The sequence below is a fragment of the Cydia pomonella genome, chromosome 5, assembly GCF_033807575.1.
Source record: "Cydia pomonella isolate Wapato2018A chromosome 5, ilCydPomo1, whole genome shotgun sequence".
Lineage (NCBI taxonomy): Eukaryota > Metazoa > Arthropoda > Insecta > Lepidoptera > Tortricidae > Cydia > Cydia pomonella.
The window spans coordinates 19,374,079-19,396,509 of record NC_084707.1 but is presented as its reverse complement, the minus strand read 5'-3'; the positions used below and the strand labels follow the sequence as shown (position 1 = coordinate 19,396,509).

Genomic DNA, 22,431 nt, shown 5'->3' with positions numbered 1-22,431 from the left:
TAACCTAAGGAGAACTGAATGTTACAACTTTTTTGTAGAATTTGGGTAAAAAAACATTTCCAAAAAGTCTATGTGCAATATGGCGGTAAGAAACAAAAATAATTTATAGGATTTATTGGATTTAGATTTGAAGCGCATAGCCTAGCGGGCGATAGTAGAGTAATAAAATAACTAATAAGAAAATGCAAGATGATAAAAGTGCAATTTTTCAAATGCGATTTCCGCAAAAGTTATGGTATTTACTTAATTTACATACAGATGCAATTCTATGGGGAGGAACAGGACGGACGATTTTATTAAATTATCGAATTTTGCATAATTATTTACAATGCGACCACTCTGTATTCAAAACCACGAATATCTCGAGTTTCGTCAGGCAGTTAAATTTGTATGGGTTTAGAAAGGTAACTTCTCATCTCCAAGATCCGCTATGTAACTCGAGTAATCCTTACATGCATGAATATGTACATGATTATTTTCAACTTGGGATGCCTGAGTTATTAAATAAAATAACACGAAAAGCATTGACTATGAAGAAAAGTTTCAAGCCGAAGGTAAATTCCTTTCATTCAATCATCCCATTATTCCATCACAGAGTTTATCTTCGGAAGTATCCGAATGCACCATGCATGAATTAACAACTGCAAATATTTTCAGAGCCCCAACAGTTATGCAGATCAAACCATACTGACTCCATTACAAAAAGCTCGTCGCGCCTTACGCCTAGCTCTTAAAAAAGCGGCCCAGGACTTGTTCATACAGCATTCTCCAAACTTATGTACATTCAATTTAGGCTCTAGCGGTAAGCCTCATTTCAATGTTATCTATACGTACAAAAATGCAATTATCATCGAACCTGTGCTACCTCTGCCCCTGCATTGCCTATTTCTGATTCTGATATTCAAGAAGGCCAAGAATTGGCGTGGGTATTAATTACACTACTGCACGCTGCGCTAAATCAGGAACTCTAGGACTCTGCAAATGTTTAGACAGCATGATATCTTTATTAAGTATTTTTAATCACACGTAATGTGTTATTACACGTAGGCGATGTGGTCCGGAAATCCTAAATTTCGACCTAGGGCTGTAAACGTAACCCGAGATTGGGGAGAAATTTTATTTTTTCCTCACGATGTGTGCCACGGCCGCCACGGGCGGTTACAGGAATTACGAACTCGTATTCATTAAGTCCTGGCCTTCGGCTTCACATCACACTCGTTCGTTCGTTCTTGTTTACTGCCCCTAATACACAATGTACTAAGTCAATATTATTTATTGCTCCAATAACAAAACATTTTACATGTACAAAATTTTAACTAGGTAACATTAATAGGCTACTAGATATCTATGTAGGTACTTTAAACTTACTTTGTACCTATAATGAATATAATGATGATACAAGCAAAATTGAATGTGTGTAGTACCTAATAGTACTCTTACAGTAGGCATCAAAAATGGCTAAGCGGGTCAGGTGTTCTATACGATATAGGTAAGTAGATAGTTTGTTCAGATTATTTTGAATCAGATAGGTACCTCGTCCGGTTAGTTATTTTTGGTTATGCCACGTCAATACTCAAAATCGCTCAGCGCGCGCTTTATCTTAAAGGGGCTATAACGAAGATCGTAAAGAGCAGGCATCTTTCTCTGTCACTCTTATTACGCCTTAATTGGTGTAAAAGATAAAAATGCCCGTACTTTGCGAACTCAGTGTTCGCGGTCGGTAGGCCCTCGGAACAAAGCGGCGGGATAATTTAGTCGCGCGCTGCAGTGAGCTTCCACCAGTTTCACCCATAACGAGAGCCAAAGATGAGTCATGATATGCCCGACTAAGGACCTTACTAAAACATTTTCCAGATGACGGTGCAGAAGGATACCCTGAAGGCGAGGAAAACATCGAGTTTGACTGGCTCACCACAGAAAACGCTATGGTTGAAGAACCCCCTGCACCAGGTCTCTCCATCCACTTTTCCTTTGTCACGATTTCCTTGACTGTCCTTTCCATATTGTTCCTTAATCCTTTGAAGGCCACGTCATCGTGAATTTTGTCGGATACACTAAGGTTAACATTGGGCTGTAGGCGCGCGAGTCAGGGCTAGAACCGCGAAAATCGAAGTTCGTCAATTACAGGCATTTTTCTCTATCACTCTAATTACGTTTTAGTGAGAGTAAACGAGAAAGATCCCCGCAATTTGCGAATTTCGGTTTTTGCGGTAGGCCCCCAGTCAGTGCCGGATTAACCATTAAGAGCAATTCCTAGCTGAGAGACTTTTCAAATCTCGAATTTTTGAAGCTATGTTTCTGTCGCGCTGCGGTGGGCGGGAGCCGGAGCTATCTAAGTGTGAGTGCGCGCACACAGACGCGAGACTCGTGCGCTCGCTCATTGCGCGCCGTTCCGTCGACATCGCCCGCGAGCCGGACGGAATTTATTCTGCGCTGCCCGACGCAAGTTGTTTTTGTTGTTACCACGAAATATTGTTTTTCATTTTTATATTATACTGTATCTATTACACCCTAATACCAAACACCCTATCACCTGTACTAAATGTATTTTACACCTATGATGACGAAATAATAAATGATTGATTGATTGATTGATATTAATTACCATATAGGTTAAAACTGCAAAAAAGAATGATGTCTCAGCTTCGGTTGTCGTCGTACAGTCAAGTGCAAAAATATGTATCGAAAGAAACGTCTCATAAATATGGTACTACGCTCTTATTACACTGGAATAAGATGCTATGGGACATATTTTTGAGTAAGATATGTACACCCATATTTTTACACTTGACTGTACCTATCCGTATCAGTAAGTTGGGAGTTAGCATGGTGTGTTGTGAAATTTTGTAAGTAGGTATAAATATACCTATGGTTAAACTACAATCTATTTAACTTGTAGTACGATGGGGCTAAACTTGGGCCGCCTTATTGAAGAACGTATCGCAATGACAATCTGGGTAAAGTGTGTTGGGATAATGCCGGACAATTTTGGGACCAATTGAGAGAACTCGTGAAAAAATGTTTTTTCGAGATCTCAACACGTGACAGATTCTTGAAGTACGTAGCGAATCGTTAAATAATAACCGTAGATTCGGCCTGAATTTTGGTAATGTTCAATATAGAACGGTTTTAGTTTTGTACCTGTGTAAAGATGAGACATACTTTTTTTTTTAAGGTAACGAGTGTTTTGCCATCAAGGGAGAACATTGGATGGTGAAAAAAAGTTGCTTCTAATGGAAAGAGAATAAGGTATCACAAAGAAATAGGTCCGGTGTCTACCCTTTTGTATCCGATCTTAACCCTGATACAAAAATTGGTAAAATTGTGGCTCTCAAACTTTGATACCTATGTCATAAGGCAATTTGATAAGTAAACAATGTGCTAAGAAACCTCTTATTGTAAGGTTTACCCGAAGTAATAAAAAAAAACCCACTAAAATAATAGATACGTTGCGAAGTTTTGACAATTTAAGAGTTCGTGAACTGTACAGGTTTAGGGAAAGTGTAAATGTATTGTTTATTGAATGGAATGTACTGGAAGATATTAAGTACTTAAGTAGGACGGACAAAAATCAAAATAAAAAATAATCGTGCCCAGTCATTTTTAATGAAGGTCGCCAAAAAAATAAGAATCAAACTTAGAAATCAAAAAGACTAAGTAGTTCTTTAAAAAGGTCAAGGTCACTGAGAGCCCATCTTGAAGTATGGAAAATAATTAAAATTGCGATTTTGTTGGTTTAATTTTGCTATTATGTATATATATATATATAATTATGTATGTATATATATATATATAGTTGATATATAATCTTTTTTTTTTCGAATTTCGAAGCCCTATCTCTATTTTGTATCCGAAACTAGCAATGTATGTATGCGTGCACATCTACATATGCATACGTATGTGTAGGTACTTTATTGCGAAAAATTGCTCATTTGCTATCTATTTTACTCGATTTTGTTATAAATTTTAACATGTATCATCATCCCTATACAATATAAATACTCTTTATTGCACACCTCAATAAAAGAAAACAATACAAAAGAAAACATACACATAAGCACAGGTAAACAACATGCGGTCTTATCGCTAAAAGGCAACCTTTGAGTTGTGGAAATTAAAAAAATTACATTGTCAGTAACCGTCGCGCTGGTAGTGGTACTGGATAAAAATAATGGTACGAAAGTGTGATCAAGAAAACAATAAATGTGATAATTAAGGTCAGTAGGTAAATTGAAGAAAATTTAAAATTTGATAATCACTGCTGTTTTTTAAAAAGGTAAAGATCTGATTGTTTCTGGTCCGATCTTTACCTGGAAGGGTCAAGATCGGATATCGGTCTACAGCAGTGCTAGGTCTGTTAACACAATTACAAAAACAAACACAGTTTCATCACAATACGCAAAATAAATTACAGAGCGAAGATCGGATAGAAGGAAGAATTCGCGAAATTTACCTTGCTCTCTGTGATTGCACATAGCACTAACCCAACTCCCTGAGTGTCGCGGGGACACTGACAGTCGAGGCGCAATGAAATGGCGTCTTACACAATGTTGCCAACATTAAAAAATAAAGCCAAATTAGGAGGAAATGAATGTCCTACGTTCTTCACCCACATCCGGTATTTACCCAACATACCTTAATCGTTGAACCGCCGCATTTCAAAATGGCCCTTATTTTGATATGGGCTAGCCGTAATGTAATACGGCGGATTATACAATACGACTGCGATACTTATATATAAATCCCCTCGTCAATGTAATTTCATTAAATTTGCTATCTAGTGGCAAACATCAAAGTAGTTATCTTTTACTTGTGACGCACAAGTGTGAGCAATGTAAAATACTATATTTCTAAAAAAATTGCCTACTACGTAATAAAAGAAAATGTGATTATTAAATTATAATACGAAGGGTGGTCAAATCGCAAAATGCTGTCGTTTTATTTAAAATAATGAAATAATTAGACCAGTTCCGAAAGTACCGGGAAATCCCGGTTCTTTAAAACAGTACCGGTTCTGCAATCCCTAATAAGGATATTATGCCCATCACTATTCCTTCTGTGTACGTATATTTAGAAACTGTCTCCGCCTCTAATTCGTGCGATAAGGACAACTGCAGCTCGGACCGAAATTCACTCGCAAAAAACTCAAAAATCGAGGTTTCGCTCTCGACTGTTTCCTCCTCCAAAACGCAACTAATCATTATGAAATTTTGGAAATTGCAAGAGGAAGAAATAATCTATGCCGCTATGTTTTGATTTTTTTGATATTTTTTGTCATATTTGTATACTGTGCCTTTTTTTTTACAGCCAATTCAATTTAGCCGTTTTTTGCGATTTTCGAGGCGCTGTATCTTTCTTCAAAATAAAATAATCCAAAAAAGCAAAACATAGCGGCACAGATATTGATGATATTGATCTTATTTGAAAAAATCACTGCTCTAGGTTAAAAATCCAGGGAGGAATCAGTCGAGAGCGTTTGTATGGAAAAATCACAACTAGGAATTCCTCTTAAGCAAAATAAGCACTTGCTTAGGGCACCACGTCTAGGGGGGCACCAAAATCGTTGGCAAAAAAACGGGTAGTTTGTACATGAACCTTTGTGCGTCGTGTATAGGGCACGTAAGCACGTCTCCAACGCAGGTCCCTACGAGGAGGCCCATTCCACCAGGCTTGCAATATCGCCGTTGCGCTGTCCAAAGCTGATACACTCGTCAATGTGCTCGATTTTTGATTGACAAATAGTTACCTAGCAACAATACACATAAGGTATTAATTCATTTAATTAAAATCGCGCATTAATCAGATTTGGAAAGCGCAACGACGATACTGATTTTTTTCTCATACTTTACCCATTGGTTCGTGGTTGATTTTTGATTTCCAATATTCTGCAAATCTGTCAGCCTTTGGGCCAAAGGGCCTTATACACCCAACGTAGAGCTCAGTTTTAGAAAGCTACTTGTCTTAAACCCTACGTGGGGCTTGTTCTTCAGCCTTCTCGGAGTGTCGAATTTAACACACACACTTCTACACTTTTGTCTTAATTTATAATTATGTCGTGTCCGAATTTCGCTCTCTTGCAACTCGGCCTTCGGCTTTGCACCGAAGTCTTAACAGATTTTCGAGGATCGGAATTTGTCACTCATGCTGCCCGAGCTCTTGCACACCAGATTGGTTTGCGACGTATTGCACACGGCCAAGCTGCAGAGCCGCGATCGTGCGAACTAATTGACAAAGTTTTATTATAAAAAAACTGATGACGGAATCAAAGGGTAAAGTGCAGGTTTGGGGCCCCACGAAGGCCGAAAACCAAAAGCATATGGTTTTATTTGAACCAAAGGTTTCCTTTACCATAATTAATCTTTGTTTTCCTAAGATGTAATTAAAAAGTGATGCCACCCAGATTTTTGATTCAGGTTTATTTCAGCTTCGGCGAAGTCGGTCAGTCGGAGGTCAATAACTGTTTAAGTTTAGGTTCTAAGTTACTATCATTTTCGACAAAATCTAAAATGTAGATCATACCAAATTTCATTCAAATAAGTGCAGCGGTTATTGATACCCCACATAAACTTCCACCCTCCTTTACACATCCTTAGCGATGACTTTTTAAATTAAAATTATCCTGTCCTTTCTTGGGACTAAACTAATTATCTCTAGGTATACCAAATTTCAACTAAATTGGTTCAGCGGTTGAAGCGTGAAAAGGAATATTAAAAAAAATTAAAAGTTTACATGTTTCCACTTCGGAATGGTGTCAATGTTATACCATATTCGTAAATGAGTTCGGCATTCCCGATTTATACGAAAACGATACCAAACATAGCCTACTAGCTTAACTGATGTAGATAACAAGATAAAGTTGAGAGCCCACCCCCTCCTCTGAAAATGTACACTACAAAACTTGGTGGCTCCACTTCTTAACTAAATCAACCCTTGGGTCCTAACTCCTAGGGGCCAATCCTGCCAAAGGAAATCTTCGGTTCGAAACGCCTATTTCATCGGCTGCAACTAACTCTAATCAAGTGCCCTTTTGAGCGAGGCCAAATGCGGAGCAGCAGGAGTGCCATGATCATATTGGTTCGATTTCGTTAGGTCTTATTCATACTCGGCTTTTTACTTTATGCAAAAGTTAGCCTTAAGCCTCACATAAATTTGGCCATGTGTCCAAATCCAGGCTTTCGTCTCTCGCGGCTGAGCATTATGCCTTGTGTACAATTCGCCATTGGTTTTTTTTATAGCGCGCCGCCATCAGACTCTCCGGGCGTCTAACCTTGTGAGGACCTCAGCCTTCGGCCTCATTTACACAATTTGTCAATTCCAAGTTCTGCTTTCTTGCAGCGTGGCCTTTGGCCTCATACGTAAAAGACTTAGTTTTTAAGACACTTGGCCATAGATTCTTGCCAGAGCTCGGCCCTGCTGAAGCTCAACCTTAAGCCTCACATGAATGCGCTTCTCAGAAAAGCTCTCTTTTCAACCCTGTGTGGAGCTCGACCTTTAGTCCTCGCCTACACTGGGTATTTTTTCAGTCACAAAACCCAGTTCTCTCGCAACTCCGCCTTTAGGTCTTGCTCGGAAGCGCCAAGTGGGCATTCCGGATCTTCAACCTTATGAGCATGGCCGTTGAATTCGTTTTTTGACTATTGCCTCCATTGGTTCAATTCCAAACACTGCTATCCTGCAGTACGGTCTTCGGCCTCGCACGATTGCCCGCCACGGTAGAAACAAGTCTTTATGTAACTTTCGGGTTACTTTACTTTTGGTCACGTTACTTCTAGGTTATATTTGTGAAGTGAACCAAAGCAGGTTTTAATCACATAGTTAGCCGGAGAGGCAAGTACAAAATCATAGATATAGGTAATTTCAGTCATTTAGTTCACGCATGCTTTGATAAAGGTGACATTAGGATGGCGACTGCACCAGCATTACCTACTGTTGCAACGTTACTGCTGCAGCACTGTACATTTCCTTGATAAAATAAATAATGGATTGAAAATACAAATTGCAGCAATAATGCGACCATCAACGTCACTTAGTTTACCAAAAAAAACAATGTTGCCAATGTAATCTGGATGAGCCTAGGCAAAGGGGGCACCAAGATCTAGAATGCTTAGGGCATCAAAATTTCTTAATCCGGCACTGCCCCCAGTTGACGACTTTGGCGGTCAAAGGGTTAATAACCTTAATTTCCTTTTCTTTATCTAATCCGTCCTTTTCACGACTTAGCCAATGAGGAACCAGAACCGGAGGATGTGAGAGCAAGTACCATTGACACGGGAAGTAATGATAATTACGAGTAAGTGCTATTTTTACTAATATTATAACCTTTTTTCAGACTAGTCTAAATGGTTTTATGAAAAAACTAAGAGTAGGTACGAGTATGTTATTTTGAGCGTTGTTAATACAACAATCGATGGTATACGCCAATGTTGTACAGTCAAGGTATTGAATATCGACACGAACGAAGTGCCCAAACTATGTATACACGACCTTATTGCCCATACATTAAAGTATATATTTCTGGCACTTTGTCCGTTTGACTGTACCTAATGCTAAGTCACCGTAGATTCGTCCATCTATCGCTAGGGCCGTGGAAGAAGCGTTATCCTGGGATTACAAAATAGGGTTCTTGTAAAAAAGTGTACAGGTCTCTATAGGGTCGACAACGCGCATGTTGCAGTTATCCCTGGAGTTGTAGGCATGCCAAAAACAATGACTTCCTTTTCGTCTTTATTTTTGTAAGAAAAAGAAATTAAAAATATTTCTAATTTCAGAGATGTAAGTGAAGAGAGTTTGATAGTGTTTCATGGTAATCATGGAGCAGCTTCTCAACGTGACAATGATAACTTCCCGAATCAATTCTTATCCATGCCAGATCTCGACGATCAAGGACCATGTGAAGACTCTGGTGTGGAGTTGCTTGCAGAATTTAATATTAACAATGATAATGATGATGGCATAGCCACCAAAAAAGGAGTGGGAAACGAGAATGTCTTAAACTCCTTAAACTGCGTATTGCCTTCAATTGGCAATGACCCAATTGATGATGTGGAGGTTAGTGCTACAATGTCAATATTCCATTTTTTTCTCCAACTATGTGATATTTAATTTTCAAAATGTGACAAATACAGAATGAGGGCCACTTGCGGGTTTTCGGGGTTAGCCAACTAACTCGGACTTAATTGTTTATGCAAGGTTACTGTACAGTTAACTCTGAGTTTAAACAGTTAACTCTTGAGTTAGTTGGCTAACCCTGGATTGCGCAAGTAGACCAAGAGTGTGTAACATAAATTTCGTTGTATGGCTGTCAATATTTACTCATGTCAATTGCTATTCTTCCATTATTAGGTATCAGATGTAGACAGCTGTTTGATAGAAAATCACTGTTTTTAGGCAAGGCATGGTGGCCTGGTAGGCAATGTTGTAAAGCAAGAGGCAACTTTATAGTACAGAAAATACTGAAATTAAGAAAAAGCCAATGGAACAACCAAATGCAAAATGCGGTGGTCCTTATAATTAATTGTGTTTTTCAATTTCAGAAAGATAGAGATGACCCTAACCAACATTACCATGGAGAGTGGGATCAAATGTTTAATGACATTATTAGCAACAAGAGCTCTGGCCCTGAATGTGGATCTGATATGAAGGAATTCTACTCCCAGATCTCAAGAACTATAGATTTACTTAACTCTTAATTGAGACAATTCATTATTTTCAAACATATTTACTTAGAAACCAATAAAATATAGTATGAAAAAATGCTTTTTTCCTATTACTTCTTCTGCTTCTTCTTTTCAGCTTCCTCCTCTTTTTCTTTTTCAATAACTGATACATACGAGTTGATTGTATCTGCATCCAGCATCTGAATAGGTTGTCCACGTCTCATTACAGCAATCTCTAGGTTCTTCTGGCCAGACTGGACAACTTCCAGAAGAGCCCGGATAGCAAGCTAAAAGAGTACAATACAGTTATGAGTATGTTACTTAACTCCTTCTAAAAGAAGGGGGTCTACAGTAGAAAATTAAAAATATATGTATTAAATCTATAAAATAATGAAGTGCTAATAAATAAATATTTAACTTCTTAATATCAGAACCAAATTTCAGCAATATATTACTTTATTAATCAGTGTCAAGAGGTTTAACTATATAGTCAGTTGCAAAAAAACTATATTACTAAGACGGTAAATAGGGGTAGTATGTTATATTCAACCTAATGTAATAAAGACCGAGGCACAATGAGATAGATCTACTTTATGTAAAAATACTAGCTTGTTTATTGGTCATACTAGAAATTGAATATTTAATATAGAGTACTTGTGGCTTGTGTGGTCCTAACCTTTTCTCTGCTATGTCAATGAAGTAGTGTCATCAACGCCACATCAAAAATTACATGTATACAAATCTGACCAAAACCATGACTTGATATGAAGTTGTGGGGTGTATGAAATGTACTGACTTTATAATATCAAGTCAATGGCAGCGAAAAGGTTAAAGATGATTATAAGGTAAAATTTTGAACTATTCTGTAAAGTAAAAGAAGATTATTACCTTTACCGCTCCTTTCTCATTGGCAACCTCATCAGTGTTGTAGTTCTTCTCTAAGAACTCCCGTACAGTCTTTGCAGATCGTCCGGTTGCGTTTGCCTTCCACTCATAGAAAATACCAGATGGTTCTGTTTGGAATAAGTGTGGTTTTCCATCATAATCAAAGCCACCAATCAGACAAGAAATTCCAAAAGGTCTACGACCATTACTCTGAGTGTACTTTTGTTTAAGGCCAGCAATGTATCTTGTGATGTACTCTAATGTCACAGGATCTTCAACAGTCAGTTTGTGAGACTGGCATTCTATTTGAGCGCGATTGATCAGGATGCGAGCATCAGCAGTCAATCCAGCAAATGCCATGACAACATGATCATCAAGTAGGCATATTTTTCTTACAGTCCTTTCTTCTTGCAGTTTCGCAACAGATTTCTTTTCAACACCCAGGACTACTACATCGGTACCTCTAACACCAACCTAAAACGATGAAGACAAATATATTTTTATACAAATTTAAGTAACTTTAAGTGGATAATGATTAAGAAATAAGACTACTGTAATATTATAGATTCGTAGTAAAATAAGATTGTAAGATTATTAAGAGGCCTCAGGTAACCAATATATAGGCTATACGTACTGCAGTGGATCCCTTGCGAACAGCTTCTTGCGCGTATTCTACTTGTAATAGATGGCCGTCCGGCGAAAATACAGTAATAGCCCGGTCGTATCTAGCCGACATTTTAAGTAATAACAAAAATAATAGTGTTTTAATGACAAAAACTTCAACACCGTAATGCGAACGAAGATGACAACGAGAAATTCGAAGGAAGCTTTTTTGACAAGTAATGATAGGCGTTCAGAATTGTTTTAGTTAAAAAAAAAATGTATTTTTTTTTTCAGTTACTAATAAATACATAAAGGATTAATAAAATATAAGGTGATGTTTTGTAAGACAGAATTAAACAATTTTAAGAATTAAATTATTTTTTTAGTAAAAAAAAAACTAGTTTTCAATGTCAAAATCTGTTCAAGACATTGTTAAATACGTTAAAATAAATTGTGATATCCAGTTTTTTTTTTATGACGAAAAATGACAACAGCGACATTTAGTCAATATGGCGGCAGCGTTAACCGACTTTGAGCCGTGGTTAAATGATAAATTAAAATCATTAAAAACCGATGAAGGTGTGTTTGGATCTTATATATCAGGAATTTTAGAAGGTGAAGATACCATTGACGAAAAAAGAGATGCTTTAGAGGGTCTTCTGTCTGAAATTGTGGTAAGTCGTGGACTTTCAACTTCGTGAGGGTTATTTCAGCTATTTTAATGAAATAATTGTCTCAATTATATTCTGATGTAATCTACAGGAGCATGATATATCAATCCATGTCACTGAAATATTAGAAAAATGGGAATCAAGTCGCCCTTTGGAAGAAGCTCCCAAACCAGCGACAGATGTAGACATTCAGTTAACAAAGATGTTGGAATCTCAGTCCCTCGCCACTACCACGCGACGAGAATACACAGATGAGGAGAAAAAGATCCGAGAAGCAATATTATCGCAGTATAGCCAGCTATCAGACAATGAGGTAGGTGGCAAATTGCATATCAAAATTTATGTCTTTATCATATATCATTATTTTTTTGAATTGCACTTATAGATACCCAAATGACAAATGCTTATGTTTCAGGCTGATGCAGAAAATCTGGAAGAAACAGAGAGTCCTGACCTAGTTAAGAACACTAATGCTTTGGATGTAGCAGCTGCTGCCAGAGAGCGCCGGGAACAAGCACGGCTTGATGCACAGCGTAAAAAAGAAAAGGACAAAGAGGATAGGTGAGATTTTTATTTTATGGAATTCTTGTGAGAAGCCTTATCACATAATCACTGTTACAATTAGTGTAACTCATAATTAACCATACTTTGTATCAGGTCCTTTGGCTTGGTGCCACAAGTTAAAGTTGCTGTTTAGTATGTCACTACTTTTAGTAATTATTTAGTTAACTTTCTCCAAGAGCTTTCAAGGGTTGTGTGTTGTATGAATTAACAATAAATAAAACAAAAGGGTGTAGCCGACCAGTGAACTAGCGGGGAGGGGGGCATAAATAAAATTTGAGCTCTAAGGGGGGCAGCTGCCGACAACCCTGCCTGTACCTGCCTACGCCCATGAGAGCTTTATAGTAACCCTTTTAGTTTGGATTTAATTTTTTTTTATTGAATTCATCACATTCTTTTCAGAGAAAAGCAAAAACAACTAAAAGAAGAAAAGAAAGAAAAGCGCAAAACACAAAAGGGAGAGAGGAAGAGGTAGCAACTTCTTAGTTTACAGTGTTGTTAGGGTGCTCCAAATTATGTAGTAATAGATAAATCTACTAGATTAAAATGTCTTGGAATTACCTTATAGTTGTCTTCATGAAGAATTGCCTGAGTATTTGTAATACAGTTGAGCAGTGGTAACCTAGACTCACTAATCCAGTGATCCCTGTAATCCAGATAGATTCAATCCAGAATTGCGGATTTTTTTTGGCTCATTCAGATTAGTGAGGCCCTACTGTATTTACAACTAAATTGTCTAACCAACAAATAGTGTTATGTTATAGTGGCATGTCTTACATGTTTACATTGTATTTTACAACATTATAATTCCAATACATTTTACTCATGTAAAAAGTATGATTTATATTGCAGTCTTACCAAATTGCATTTATGAAATCGCTGAGAATGTTGGTATAAAGTTGATTATGATTAGCTTTAACTGACATTGAAAAATGCTTCAACTTACACATGAGTATGCAAAGATTATCATTTTAGTAAATGATTTATTTCCTGTCAAGAGTTTGTATTAAGTCATTCATTTTATATTATTTGTATGAAGAGACCTATTTCTAAATGGTTCATATGTTGATAAGATAACCAGTTATTTTGTAACTTACAGTATTTTGCCTTTGTATTGAAATAGTGAAACAATAGAATAATTGGATTGTAGTGCTTTCATTATACTTAATAGTTGTTATTTATTATATATATATATATACATCATAATGAAACATGTGTAATATTTTGTAATAAAAATTGCATTTTGTAAACAATGTTTTATTATTGTCATAGAGAAAAAATAATAGAAAAAATGATTTCCAGCCAACAAGGGCCCTTAGATAACAATACACAATTAATATCTCATTCTCAACTTTAGCATTTTTCTATTTTAATCATGATATTTTGTGAAGTTTTAATAAAGTGACATCATTATTATAACACTTATGAATAATTAAAACTGGTTAAGCACCATGAAAATCAAAATAAGTAATACATGTAAAGTATGACTAGAAAGTTTGTGTAAGTTTAATCACAATTAATTATTTTTCAGTAATTTGTTCCACTTCTTGTTTAGTATCTTCAATGTATATGAAATTGTGAGCTCCTCCAGCATATATCTGTGTGATTTTTTCACCAGGTCTCATATTTAAAAGGATCTGTGTCGGCTGAAACACATGTTCCCCTGAGTCAGTGCCTGTGTTGGCATGTTCATTCCAACCCCAGGCCCATAGGGTGTTGTCTGTAGCCAAACAGATTGTATGTTCTGATCCAAGTGCTATATCTTGGACCACTCTGTTATCTGAAACAAAAAGTAACAATTATCATAATTTAGGTATGATTTTGGAATAGTCTGCAATGTTTTCTGAAAACTGACCTGGCAAATTAACCTTGATGATTTTTCCCACAAAAGGCTGCTCAGTCCCTAGTTGTCCATAACTGTTCCGTCCCCAGCAAAGTAATGTTCCATTCTCAAGCCACAGTAACATGTTAGTCCAGCCACTTAGAAGCTTCCGAATTCCTTGTTTAACATCAATATCAATTTTCTGTGGAGTGTAAATTTTTTTATACTTGTCAGGACTGAGTAGCAGTTGTCCATGCTTATTGTCCCCCCAAACATATAAAGCTTTTTCTTCTGTACACCATGCAGCTGTATGGTTTTGTCCACAAGCAATGTGAGTTACTTTTCCCACTTTTTGTACATTTTGGAATCTGTCAGATTGTAAAGTTTCTTCACCTAAACCAAGTTGTCCATGTTTCCCACATCCTGTAATCCACACTTCACCTTTGGAGTTGACAATAGCTGTGTGCCTCAATCCCATGGCTACGGAACATGCATTAACTTGTAGCCTAATGGGTTTCACTACATCTGTAAAGTGTTCTTTTGGTAATCCAAGTTGCCCATTACTGTTTGAGCCCCATACAAACAGGAAATTGTCATCAGTTACAGCACAACTGAAGTCCCAGCCACATACAATGTTAGTGAATTTAATGCCACTTAGTTTCCACACCCTCTCAAACATGTCAGTTTCATTTTCTTTTCCAAGTTGCAATTTTATATTCCAGCCACAAGAAAACAGTTTACCGTCTCTGTCTAGTAGAAGACTATGACCACCTCCACAAGCAACTTGTTGCACTCCATGACTGTTACAACATTCATAAACTACTTTGGTAGGAGTTTTAACTTGTTCGTTAGTTTTCACCGATGCTTAATTGACCATGGGAGTTGGCACCCTTTAAAATTAAGTAAATTATTAGAATCTGATAAAAATGTAATGAGACTAAATAAAAAAAGGTTTTTTCTTACCCATGACCAAAGTGACATGTTCAATGACTGAGAACTGAAAGATGATTCAATAAATATTGGATTTAGTCACCAGTTGCATTTCTCGGGTTCGTACATTTATTAATTAATATTATATTTAGTCCAGTTATTTCAATCAATTTTTCGTGTTATGGCTCCATCAAGGTGTTGATGATTCTGCCAATGTCGGGGTTTGATAAGACCCGGCTAATATATGATATGAATCTTATTATATGAACATGACATAAACTTAAGATTTGACATTGACAAAAGGCAGATGTATTTTTCTCACATTTTTATGACTCAATTTCTTTTGCTGTCGATTAAACAGTTCTAATGTTGGCTAACATGATTTAGTCTGATTATCTATCAGCTTCATATAGGTTACTATTAATTTGACATGTCTGTGGACATTTAAAAAAATCGCTTTTGTTTGTCTGAAGAGTGACAAGGAAACGAGTGTTTTGCATTATAAATTTTACAAATATTAGATTAAATTAAATAATAAAATGCAATAACACATCATGTAGACACTAAACGACGTATGTCCCATAATAATCTGGTAGATACAGTGGAAGGTCTACTAAAACCAATAGTAGATTGGACCATATCAGTTATTTACATGATAAGCCGATATTAAGAGAAATGGATACTACAAAGAGGCATGCCACCGCTGCCCAAGTGACAGCACTGATGGACTACATGCAAGAACATTCAGAAGTGGCCAAGGGCATGAGTTCAGGACTTGAGCGGGAAGACATAGAGGCTCAGTGGCGAGACCTCACTTCAATGCTCAACTCTATGGGCGGCGCTGTTAAATCTACGGAAAAATGGAAACAGGTAAAACTGATATAGGTAGTGTGTTATTTTTCTCCTTATTGATATATTATTGCATCTGCCAGATAGGGGGAATGCAACTGGTAAATGGCTGAATCAACTTTTTTTGTTTTGTTATTCTGTCCCGTTGTCCAAGGGACAACAGTGGCACAGTTTGTTTGAAGAGACGTTGTATGCCGTTCTATTAACATGCTTAGTAGGGGGCCCATTATGGACATTGGTTATAACGACCACAAAAACGCAAGTTTAATACATTTAAGTACCATAGAATCAGTATTTCAATGAACTTTTGTCCCCTGGACAACTAATCGTAACCATGGCAACGAGTGACGCTAAAAAGTTGATTCTCCCAAATATTTACTTCGATTGATAATACCGGTTAATTGCGGGTTTCCTGGTAATTTCTATACAATGTTTTACTGCTTTGTCCTCTCTAGTGCCAGATCTTTAAGGACATTGATCCATGTACTCTTTTCTCCATGGTATACAGCTAGAGGTTAAACCTCTAGCTGTCCACCATACAAGAAAAATTGACAGTCAAATTTGAATCAACAATATTTTAAAATAGTGTTGAATTGTATTGTTTTAAAATCAAACAAAACTTCCATTTATTTTTGGTTCTAATTTCATTGAAGGTATTTTATACTAGTATAAGGATTTTGAACCCCAAGAGGTGTGTCACTGGCCTGTATTTTGGCTTATTCTGTAATTTTTAGTTTATTTTTTATATTATACATTACATTAATTTCGTTGTGTAATGTATAATATAAAAGTTGTGAATAATTAGAACCTTAACATTTTCAGACATGGAGAGACCTGAAATCAAACACAAAGAAGCGGGCCCTGAAACAGCAGCAGTCCTTGTGTGATACTAGTGTAGGACCTAGTTCAGATAATTTACATGCTGATGGTCAGAACAGTGATGGTGATTACATGCCTCCAAAGAAAAGATTTGGTATTTGTTTTCTCTTTTTTAATAATGTTAACATGCCTAAATAGCCAGGTCCATACTGAGCGAGCATTCACATGAGCCAATTTCCTCAAGCTCGAAACGGCCGAGGCATGGAAAATGCCTCTCGCGTTTATTTAATATTCGTTTATATACGTTTATATAATATTATTTTATATACGTTTATTTAATATTCAGAAGGTACATCTTACACAAGAAGAGGAAATGGAAAATAATAAAAACTAAATCCAAAATATAATTCTGTGTCATAGTCAGAGATCGGACAAATTTGCGTCATTGCTCGCAATAATGTGGACATGACTCCAAAATTAATCAAATATGTAATCATTTAATTAATTTCTTACTTGACTTAAATTTTAATTCCTAGTCAATAAATACAAAAGTTTGTTAAAATATAGATTTATTAAAGAAAATAATCAGTATTTTTTCCAAATTTTCTGCAGTCAGTCTATTTCTTTGTTTAATTTATCCCGATTTTGAGGTTATTGCCCACAACTTAGAACAGAAAATAAACTCTGAATTATACTGGAATAATAATATTCCTATAAAACTACTTAAGTTTGCCCCATTAACATCAGTGGAGTGCGAGCGGAGTTTTTCAGCACTTAAGTATATTTTTGATGTAAAAAGAAATAGACTGACTGCAGAAAATTTGGAAAAAATACTGATTACTTTCTTTAATAAATCTATACTTTAACAAACTTTTGTATTTATGGACTAGGAATTAAAATTTAAGTCAAGTAAGAAATTAATTAAATGATTACATATTTGATTAATTTTGGAGTCATGTCCACATTATTGCGAGCAATGACGCAAATTTGTCCGATCTCTGGTCATAGTGAAGAGGTTCCTTAATTTTACTAACATTCAAAATATACATCATAAATTAAGTATTTAAGCTCTGTTTTCAGCTTCATTTGATGAGGAAATTCTGAGGATAGAAAGAGATAAGTTGGAAGTGGAAAGGGAATATAAGGTCCAGAAGATAGAAGTCCTTTCAAGGTGAGATATGTATTTTTTTTTACTTGTCAACTTTATTGGTTGAATTAAGACTTTGTATACCAAATAATAAATGTTCACTATGGGCTTCTGACTGAACTATATTGACTTGATTACGAAACACTGTAATGAACTAGATAATATTATAATGAATTTCACTAATCACATCTTGCCTTGGTCACGAGGACAAAACCTCACCTTAAAACCTTAGGCCACTCAGCAAGCTTCGTGCTCTAATTACGGTACTCGACTGAAACGCTAAATTATATCATGATTTTATAAAATACTGAATAGCAGTGTTTCTCAAAGTAGACTGGGTTCTGACCCATCTAACAAAAACTGCTAAATTCGAGACCCACATCTCGGCAGTCTTAAATATTATTAGTACCGGTTGTTAACCCATTTGACCAGCATGTCATCTTATGTTTCACTGGGCCCACTCGGAAAGTGCTGCTGTATAGTTTTATTGATTTGTAGTAAACTAAATAAACTCATAATGTACTGGTGTGAGACATAACGTGTACTGGTGTAACTACATGAAAAAATGTAGAAATTGATATTTGATGGGTCAATTACGTTATTTCAAAATAATGGATGATTTAAAATTTTAAAGTAGAAGCGCTCATTGGTGGCCTAGCGACTTGCAATCCGGAGGTCGCGGGTTCAAACCCCGGCTCGTACCAATGACTTTTTCGGAACTTATGTGCGAAGTATCATTTGATATGTACCAGTCGCCCCTCAGTGAAGGAAAACATCGTGAGGAAACTGGACTTATCCCAATAAGGCCTAGTTTACCCTCTGGGTTGGAAGGTCGGATGGCAGTCGCTTTCGTAAAAACTAGTGCCTACGCCAATTCTCGGGATTGCCAAGCGGACCCCACGCTCCCATGAGTCGTGGAAAAATGCCGGGAAGAAGCGCGAGGAAGAAGAGGAGTGGATGATTTAAAGTATTTTTTTTAACAAGTAGATACGTCTGCGAGTGATACTCCAAATTTATATTAAATGAAAAAATTGAAAAAGTTACGCTTCCGGTAGGACTGGACCCGCAACCTCCGACATCCGTGCGTTTGCTCTTAACCTATTGAAATCGTAAGCCGCGAAGCGTAACTTTTCCCATTTTTCCTTATCGAAGTGGATGTTTTATTATTGATAACTAAATTGTATATTCTTTGCTTTCAGGATAGCCAGCGCGTTAGAAGAATTAGCTAGGAAGAAATGAGTTCAACCAGCTGCATCGTGATTTGGAAAATGTTAGTATTGTTGCACACAATATTAGATATGAAGGCCTTTTTATTAGGTCTACAATTTTAAAGTGCTGAGAATAAAAGCACTTGTATAAATATTCTATTAAAAAGACCAAAACTTGATGTGTTCTGTAATTTAACCTTTTCGCCGCCACATCAATGAAGTAATAAAGTGTCATAAACGCCAAGCCACAATTTGCACGTAAACAACCCAGATAATGTTTGGATCCCCAGTTACAAAATAATCTTAAGTTTCAAAAGCTCTCCTCCCACATCGGCGTTCACAGGGAAAGCAATAGCAATCATTGAAGCTGTCTCATTCGTTCAGTCTCACAAAATTCCGAAAGCAATCATATTTTGTGACTCCCTTAGCTGCCTTCAAGATTTACATAAGTTTCCACTTCGCTCTAGGGATAATCTTTATATCACCCTTAAGACTAGACAATTCCTTTACCAATGTTCTTTACTTAGGTTAGAAGTGGTTCTTGCCTGGATCCCTAGTCATAGTGACATTGATGGTAATAGCCAGGCAGATACCTGTGCTAAACAGGCGATTGAAATTGGTTGCTCTTTCTCTCACCCCAAGTGCTATATGCAGGACCTTCGTAACTCTGCGAAAGCAGATCTTGTCAGACAGTGGGCTGAAGAGTGGCATATTACTAGCCTATCTACTGGCTACCACTATTACAGTATTCAACCTGATATCCTTGTCAGACCTTGGTTTCTCAAATTCCATAAGATTCACAAATCGGTCACCTCTATTATTCGTCTCCGACTCGGTCTCAATTCTTCTCCTGCTTGGCGGGCTAAAATATACTAGATCATTCTTTATGTGAATGTGGCCTTGAGGAGGGCACCCCTGACCACATTTTCTTTAACTATCCCAATACTCATGCCAGTTTGTATAATTTTCTTCCTGACTATATCCAAGTTATCCAACGTCCTATTAATATAAATCATATCCGTACTTTGGTTAGCACTCCCTTTGTTTATGTTCTTGCTAAGTTTATGAAAGATTTTAATATCAAACTCTAACTCCTTTCAAACTCTTTTTCCTGTTTGTATACTCAAACTGTCCCCATTTGAACAAAATATATATATTGGCAGCTAACTCATTTCTTTCTATTGGTTTATGTAGGCCCCCCTTTTTTGATCTCTATTTAGAAGTTTATATTTTCTGAACCGATCAAGCATCTACAATTCTACAAGGACTGGATCGAGACCTGCAACCGAACTTCAGCATTCCCACAACCTTGACGCTGGCAAAATTGTCCCTATGGACAGATGCCATAAGAACTAAAAACTGAAGTGAACTGAACCCGTATAACAGTGGCGTGTGGGGCACTAAATGTACTGATACTGACTTTATGTCAAGTATCAAGATAATGATGGCGAAAAGGTTAAAGCAAAGAGAATTCATGGTATTAGAGAATAGTCAAAAAAAACGTGCCCCTTAGTTTGACAGCTAAAACCGATGGCGCTGTACTACGCTGTTTTGCGATCACTGAATTGTCAAACGTCAACTTTTGACAGTATGTATGTATGTATGTATATACTTTATTGTACATAGAAATAAAAACACAGTTACAGAGTAAATTAAATACAACAAAGCGAACTTATCCCTGTATGGGATCTCTTCCAGTTAACCTTTGAGGAAATGAGTAAAACAGAAGTAACGGTGAATGAATGACAAACACAAACAAAAGTGTACAATCACTGAAATTAATAAAAAAAATATAATTAATTATATTAATAATTAATTAAATTAATGAGTCAGAGTTATCGCAAAATTATGGAGGGTAGAGGTAAAGGAGAATAATCTATGTGTATGAAAAGTGACCATCAATAAACCTTAAATAGGTGGCGCCACAATTCATCTCGAGCACATTTTTGACTTTGATAAAAAAATACAAATCACTGACAGCGCACTTCACTCCGTCAATAACGTCTAAGTTCATGTCATGTCCTTGCGCTACCCTAGCGCCACCGGAGAGATTTCGAACTATTATTTACATCTGCCAGCTGGACACTAGCAACAGTTCTCCCATAAGAGATTGTTCTCCTTACCTCTACCCTCCATACGCAAAATGTATGGAGCTGTACAGCGCCATCTCGTTTACCTGTCAAATTCGAAGCACAAAATTGTCTTAGATTTTACACGTCTTAATAAAATGTACCTCTGGTTGAGGTGTAAGGTCACTATGGGTAACACTCACTTGTATTGACCGTATGTAGATGTGACAACCACGCTAATATCTAAGTTAAATAGAGGAAATTGTTATCAATACAAAAAGTGACGTGTGTGTACACGTCACTTTTTTATTGATATGGTTATGTCAGAAAAGATAATAGGAATTTTATCTATAATTTTAGTAAGTGTATGTTTTGTCTGTTTTGGTTGACTATGGGCTGGTTGAAGGTTTATCAGTGTAAGTGTGAGGCCTGAGTGGACGCTCGAAGCGGAGCGTTCGGCGGGGCGTGCAGCGTGGCGTCGGGCTCACAAGTGATTTGAGCAGCGTGCACTAAGGCCGCTCCTATACGTTTGCATTTGTTAAACATGCAGGCCGCACGCTCCGCTCCGCTGCACGCCCAACTTGAGTGTCCACTCAGGCCTTGCACTAAGTGTATATTTATTTTTGTTATATTATTATACTCGATAAGTAGGTTATATTTTAAATTATTGAACTAGACTTTGTACCATACTAAGCAAAATTTTATTAGAAAGCGACGATGGCATAACATTAATTCATAAGGCCGCGGACTGGACGCACGCGGCACGCGGCCACCACTGTCGTCCAAAACAGGTTCATTCAAGTCTATACATTTTGATCGTGCCGTGCGCGCGAACCACCACTCGCGCAGCTCATATCGCCTGGTTCCTTGTACTCAGTACAATAAAATATAATATGATTATGATTATGATTTATGATTATGATAGTGCAATACCCCGTAACTAATAAATACAATAAAGTCCAACTTCCTTGAATGCTGTTTGAATTTCGAACTCTTTTGACTTGGTCAGTTACGCGCACAGCACTATCCCCGACGATACAACATTATTATATAGTTCATAAACGTTTTGTACAGATCCGTTCTGTACCCCTAGTGTAACTTTGATCGACATCATAACGTGACGAACGCGTTTGCGTTAAGTCTCATTTTGTATAGGATTTTGAGGTTCCAAAACGTCCCGCTTGGCGCGCTCTTTCGAAATCCAATACAAA

At 36.9% G+C, this 22,431-nt stretch overlaps 5 protein-coding genes across 5 annotated transcripts; 3 read left to right on the top strand and 2 right to left on the bottom strand.

The window, feature by feature from the left end:
- Positions 1 to 107: 107 nt before the first annotated feature.
- On the top strand, positions 108 to 9,689 carry LOC133518009 (uncharacterized). Its single transcript, XM_061851544.1, has 6 exons — positions 108 to 554; positions 658 to 802; positions 1,855 to 1,950; positions 8,221 to 8,290; positions 8,769 to 9,048; positions 9,534 to 9,689. The coding sequence occupies exons 1-6, from the start codon at positions 183 to 185 to the stop codon at positions 9,687 to 9,689; spliced, it is 1,119 nt and encodes a 372-aa protein (XP_061707528.1). The 5' UTR covers positions 108 to 182.
- A 13-nt stretch (positions 9,690 to 9,702) lies between these two features.
- Positions 9,703 to 11,404, bottom strand: LOC133518010 (proteasome subunit alpha type-7-1). The gene is made up of 3 exons (XM_061851545.1): positions 11,176 to 11,404; positions 10,545 to 11,015; positions 9,703 to 9,943 (listed from the first exon to the last, which is right to left on the bottom strand). Exons 1-3 carry the CDS (start codon positions 11,275 to 11,277, stop codon positions 9,767 to 9,769), a joined length of 750 nt encoding a protein of 249 aa, XP_061707529.1. The 5' UTR covers positions 11,278 to 11,404; the 3' UTR covers positions 9,703 to 9,766.
- A 234-nt stretch (positions 11,405 to 11,638) lies between these two features.
- LOC133518011 (coiled-coil domain-containing protein 43) lies at positions 11,639 to 13,629 on the top strand. Its single transcript, XM_061851546.1, has 4 exons — positions 11,639 to 11,818; positions 11,907 to 12,128; positions 12,231 to 12,376; positions 12,779 to 13,629. Exons 1-4 carry the CDS (start codon positions 11,654 to 11,656, stop codon positions 12,849 to 12,851), a joined length of 606 nt encoding a protein of 201 aa, XP_061707530.1. The 5' UTR covers positions 11,639 to 11,653; the 3' UTR covers positions 12,852 to 13,629.
- LOC133518008 (secretion-regulating guanine nucleotide exchange factor) lies at positions 13,618 to 15,439 on the bottom strand. Its single transcript, XM_061851543.1, is given in 4 exon segments — positions 13,618 to 14,156; positions 14,232 to 15,048; positions 15,050 to 15,088; positions 15,162 to 15,439. Coding segments are annotated over 4 exon segments (1,134 nt in total). The 5' UTR covers positions 15,180 to 15,439; the 3' UTR covers positions 13,618 to 13,896.
- A 167-nt stretch (positions 15,440 to 15,606) lies between these two features.
- LOC133518012 (uncharacterized) lies at positions 15,607 to 22,193 on the top strand. The gene is made up of 4 exons (XM_061851547.1): positions 15,607 to 15,998; positions 16,800 to 16,950; positions 17,877 to 17,967; positions 19,143 to 22,193. Exons 1-4 carry the CDS (start codon positions 15,804 to 15,806, stop codon positions 19,180 to 19,182), a joined length of 477 nt encoding a protein of 158 aa, XP_061707531.1. The 5' UTR covers positions 15,607 to 15,803; the 3' UTR covers positions 19,183 to 22,193.
- Positions 22,194 to 22,431: the final 238 nt, after the last annotated feature.

Bases quoted from the DNA above. Each gene is read 5' to 3' on its own strand.
- LOC133518010 (XM_061851545.1), bottom strand. From the start codon at position 11,277: ATGTCGGCTAGATACGACCGGGCTATTACTGTATTTTCGCCGGACGGC. The intron at 11,016-11,175 runs GTACGTATAGCC...TCATCGTTTTAG, and splicing joins TTCGCAAGGGATCCACTGCA to GTTGGTGTTAGAGGTACCGA. The intron at 9,944-10,544 runs GTAATAATCTTC...GTACTCTTTTAG, and splicing joins ATGAGAAAGGAGCGGTAAAG to CTTGCTATCCGGGCTCTTCT.
- LOC133518012 (XM_061851547.1), top strand. From the start codon at position 15,804: ATGGATACTACAAAGAGGCATGCCACCGCTGCCCAAGTGACAGCACTG. The intron at 15,999-16,799 runs GTAAAACTGATA...TAACATTTTCAG, and splicing joins CTACGGAAAAATGGAAACAG to ACATGGAGAGACCTGAAATC. The intron at 17,968-19,142 runs GTGAGATATGTA...CTTTGCTTTCAG, and splicing joins AAGATAGAAGTCCTTTCAAG to GATAGCCAGCGCGTTAGAAG.
- LOC133518009 (XM_061851544.1), top strand. From the start codon at position 183: ATGCAAGATGATAAAAGTGCAATTTTTCAAATGCGATTTCCGCAAAAG. The intron at 8,291-8,768 runs GTAAGTGCTATT...TTCTAATTTCAG, and splicing joins GGAAGTAATGATAATTACGA to AGATGTAAGTGAAGAGAGTT. The intron at 9,049-9,533 runs GTTAGTGCTACA...TTTCAATTTCAG, and splicing joins ACCCAATTGATGATGTGGAG to AAAGATAGAGATGACCCTAA.
- LOC133518011 (XM_061851546.1), top strand. From the start codon at position 11,654: ATGGCGGCAGCGTTAACCGACTTTGAGCCGTGGTTAAATGATAAATTA. The intron at 11,819-11,906 runs GTAAGTCGTGGA...TGTAATCTACAG, and splicing joins GTCTTCTGTCTGAAATTGTG to GAGCATGATATATCAATCCA. The intron at 12,377-12,778 runs GTGAGATTTTTA...CATTCTTTTCAG, and splicing joins GAAAAGGACAAAGAGGATAG to AGAAAAGCAAAAACAACTAA.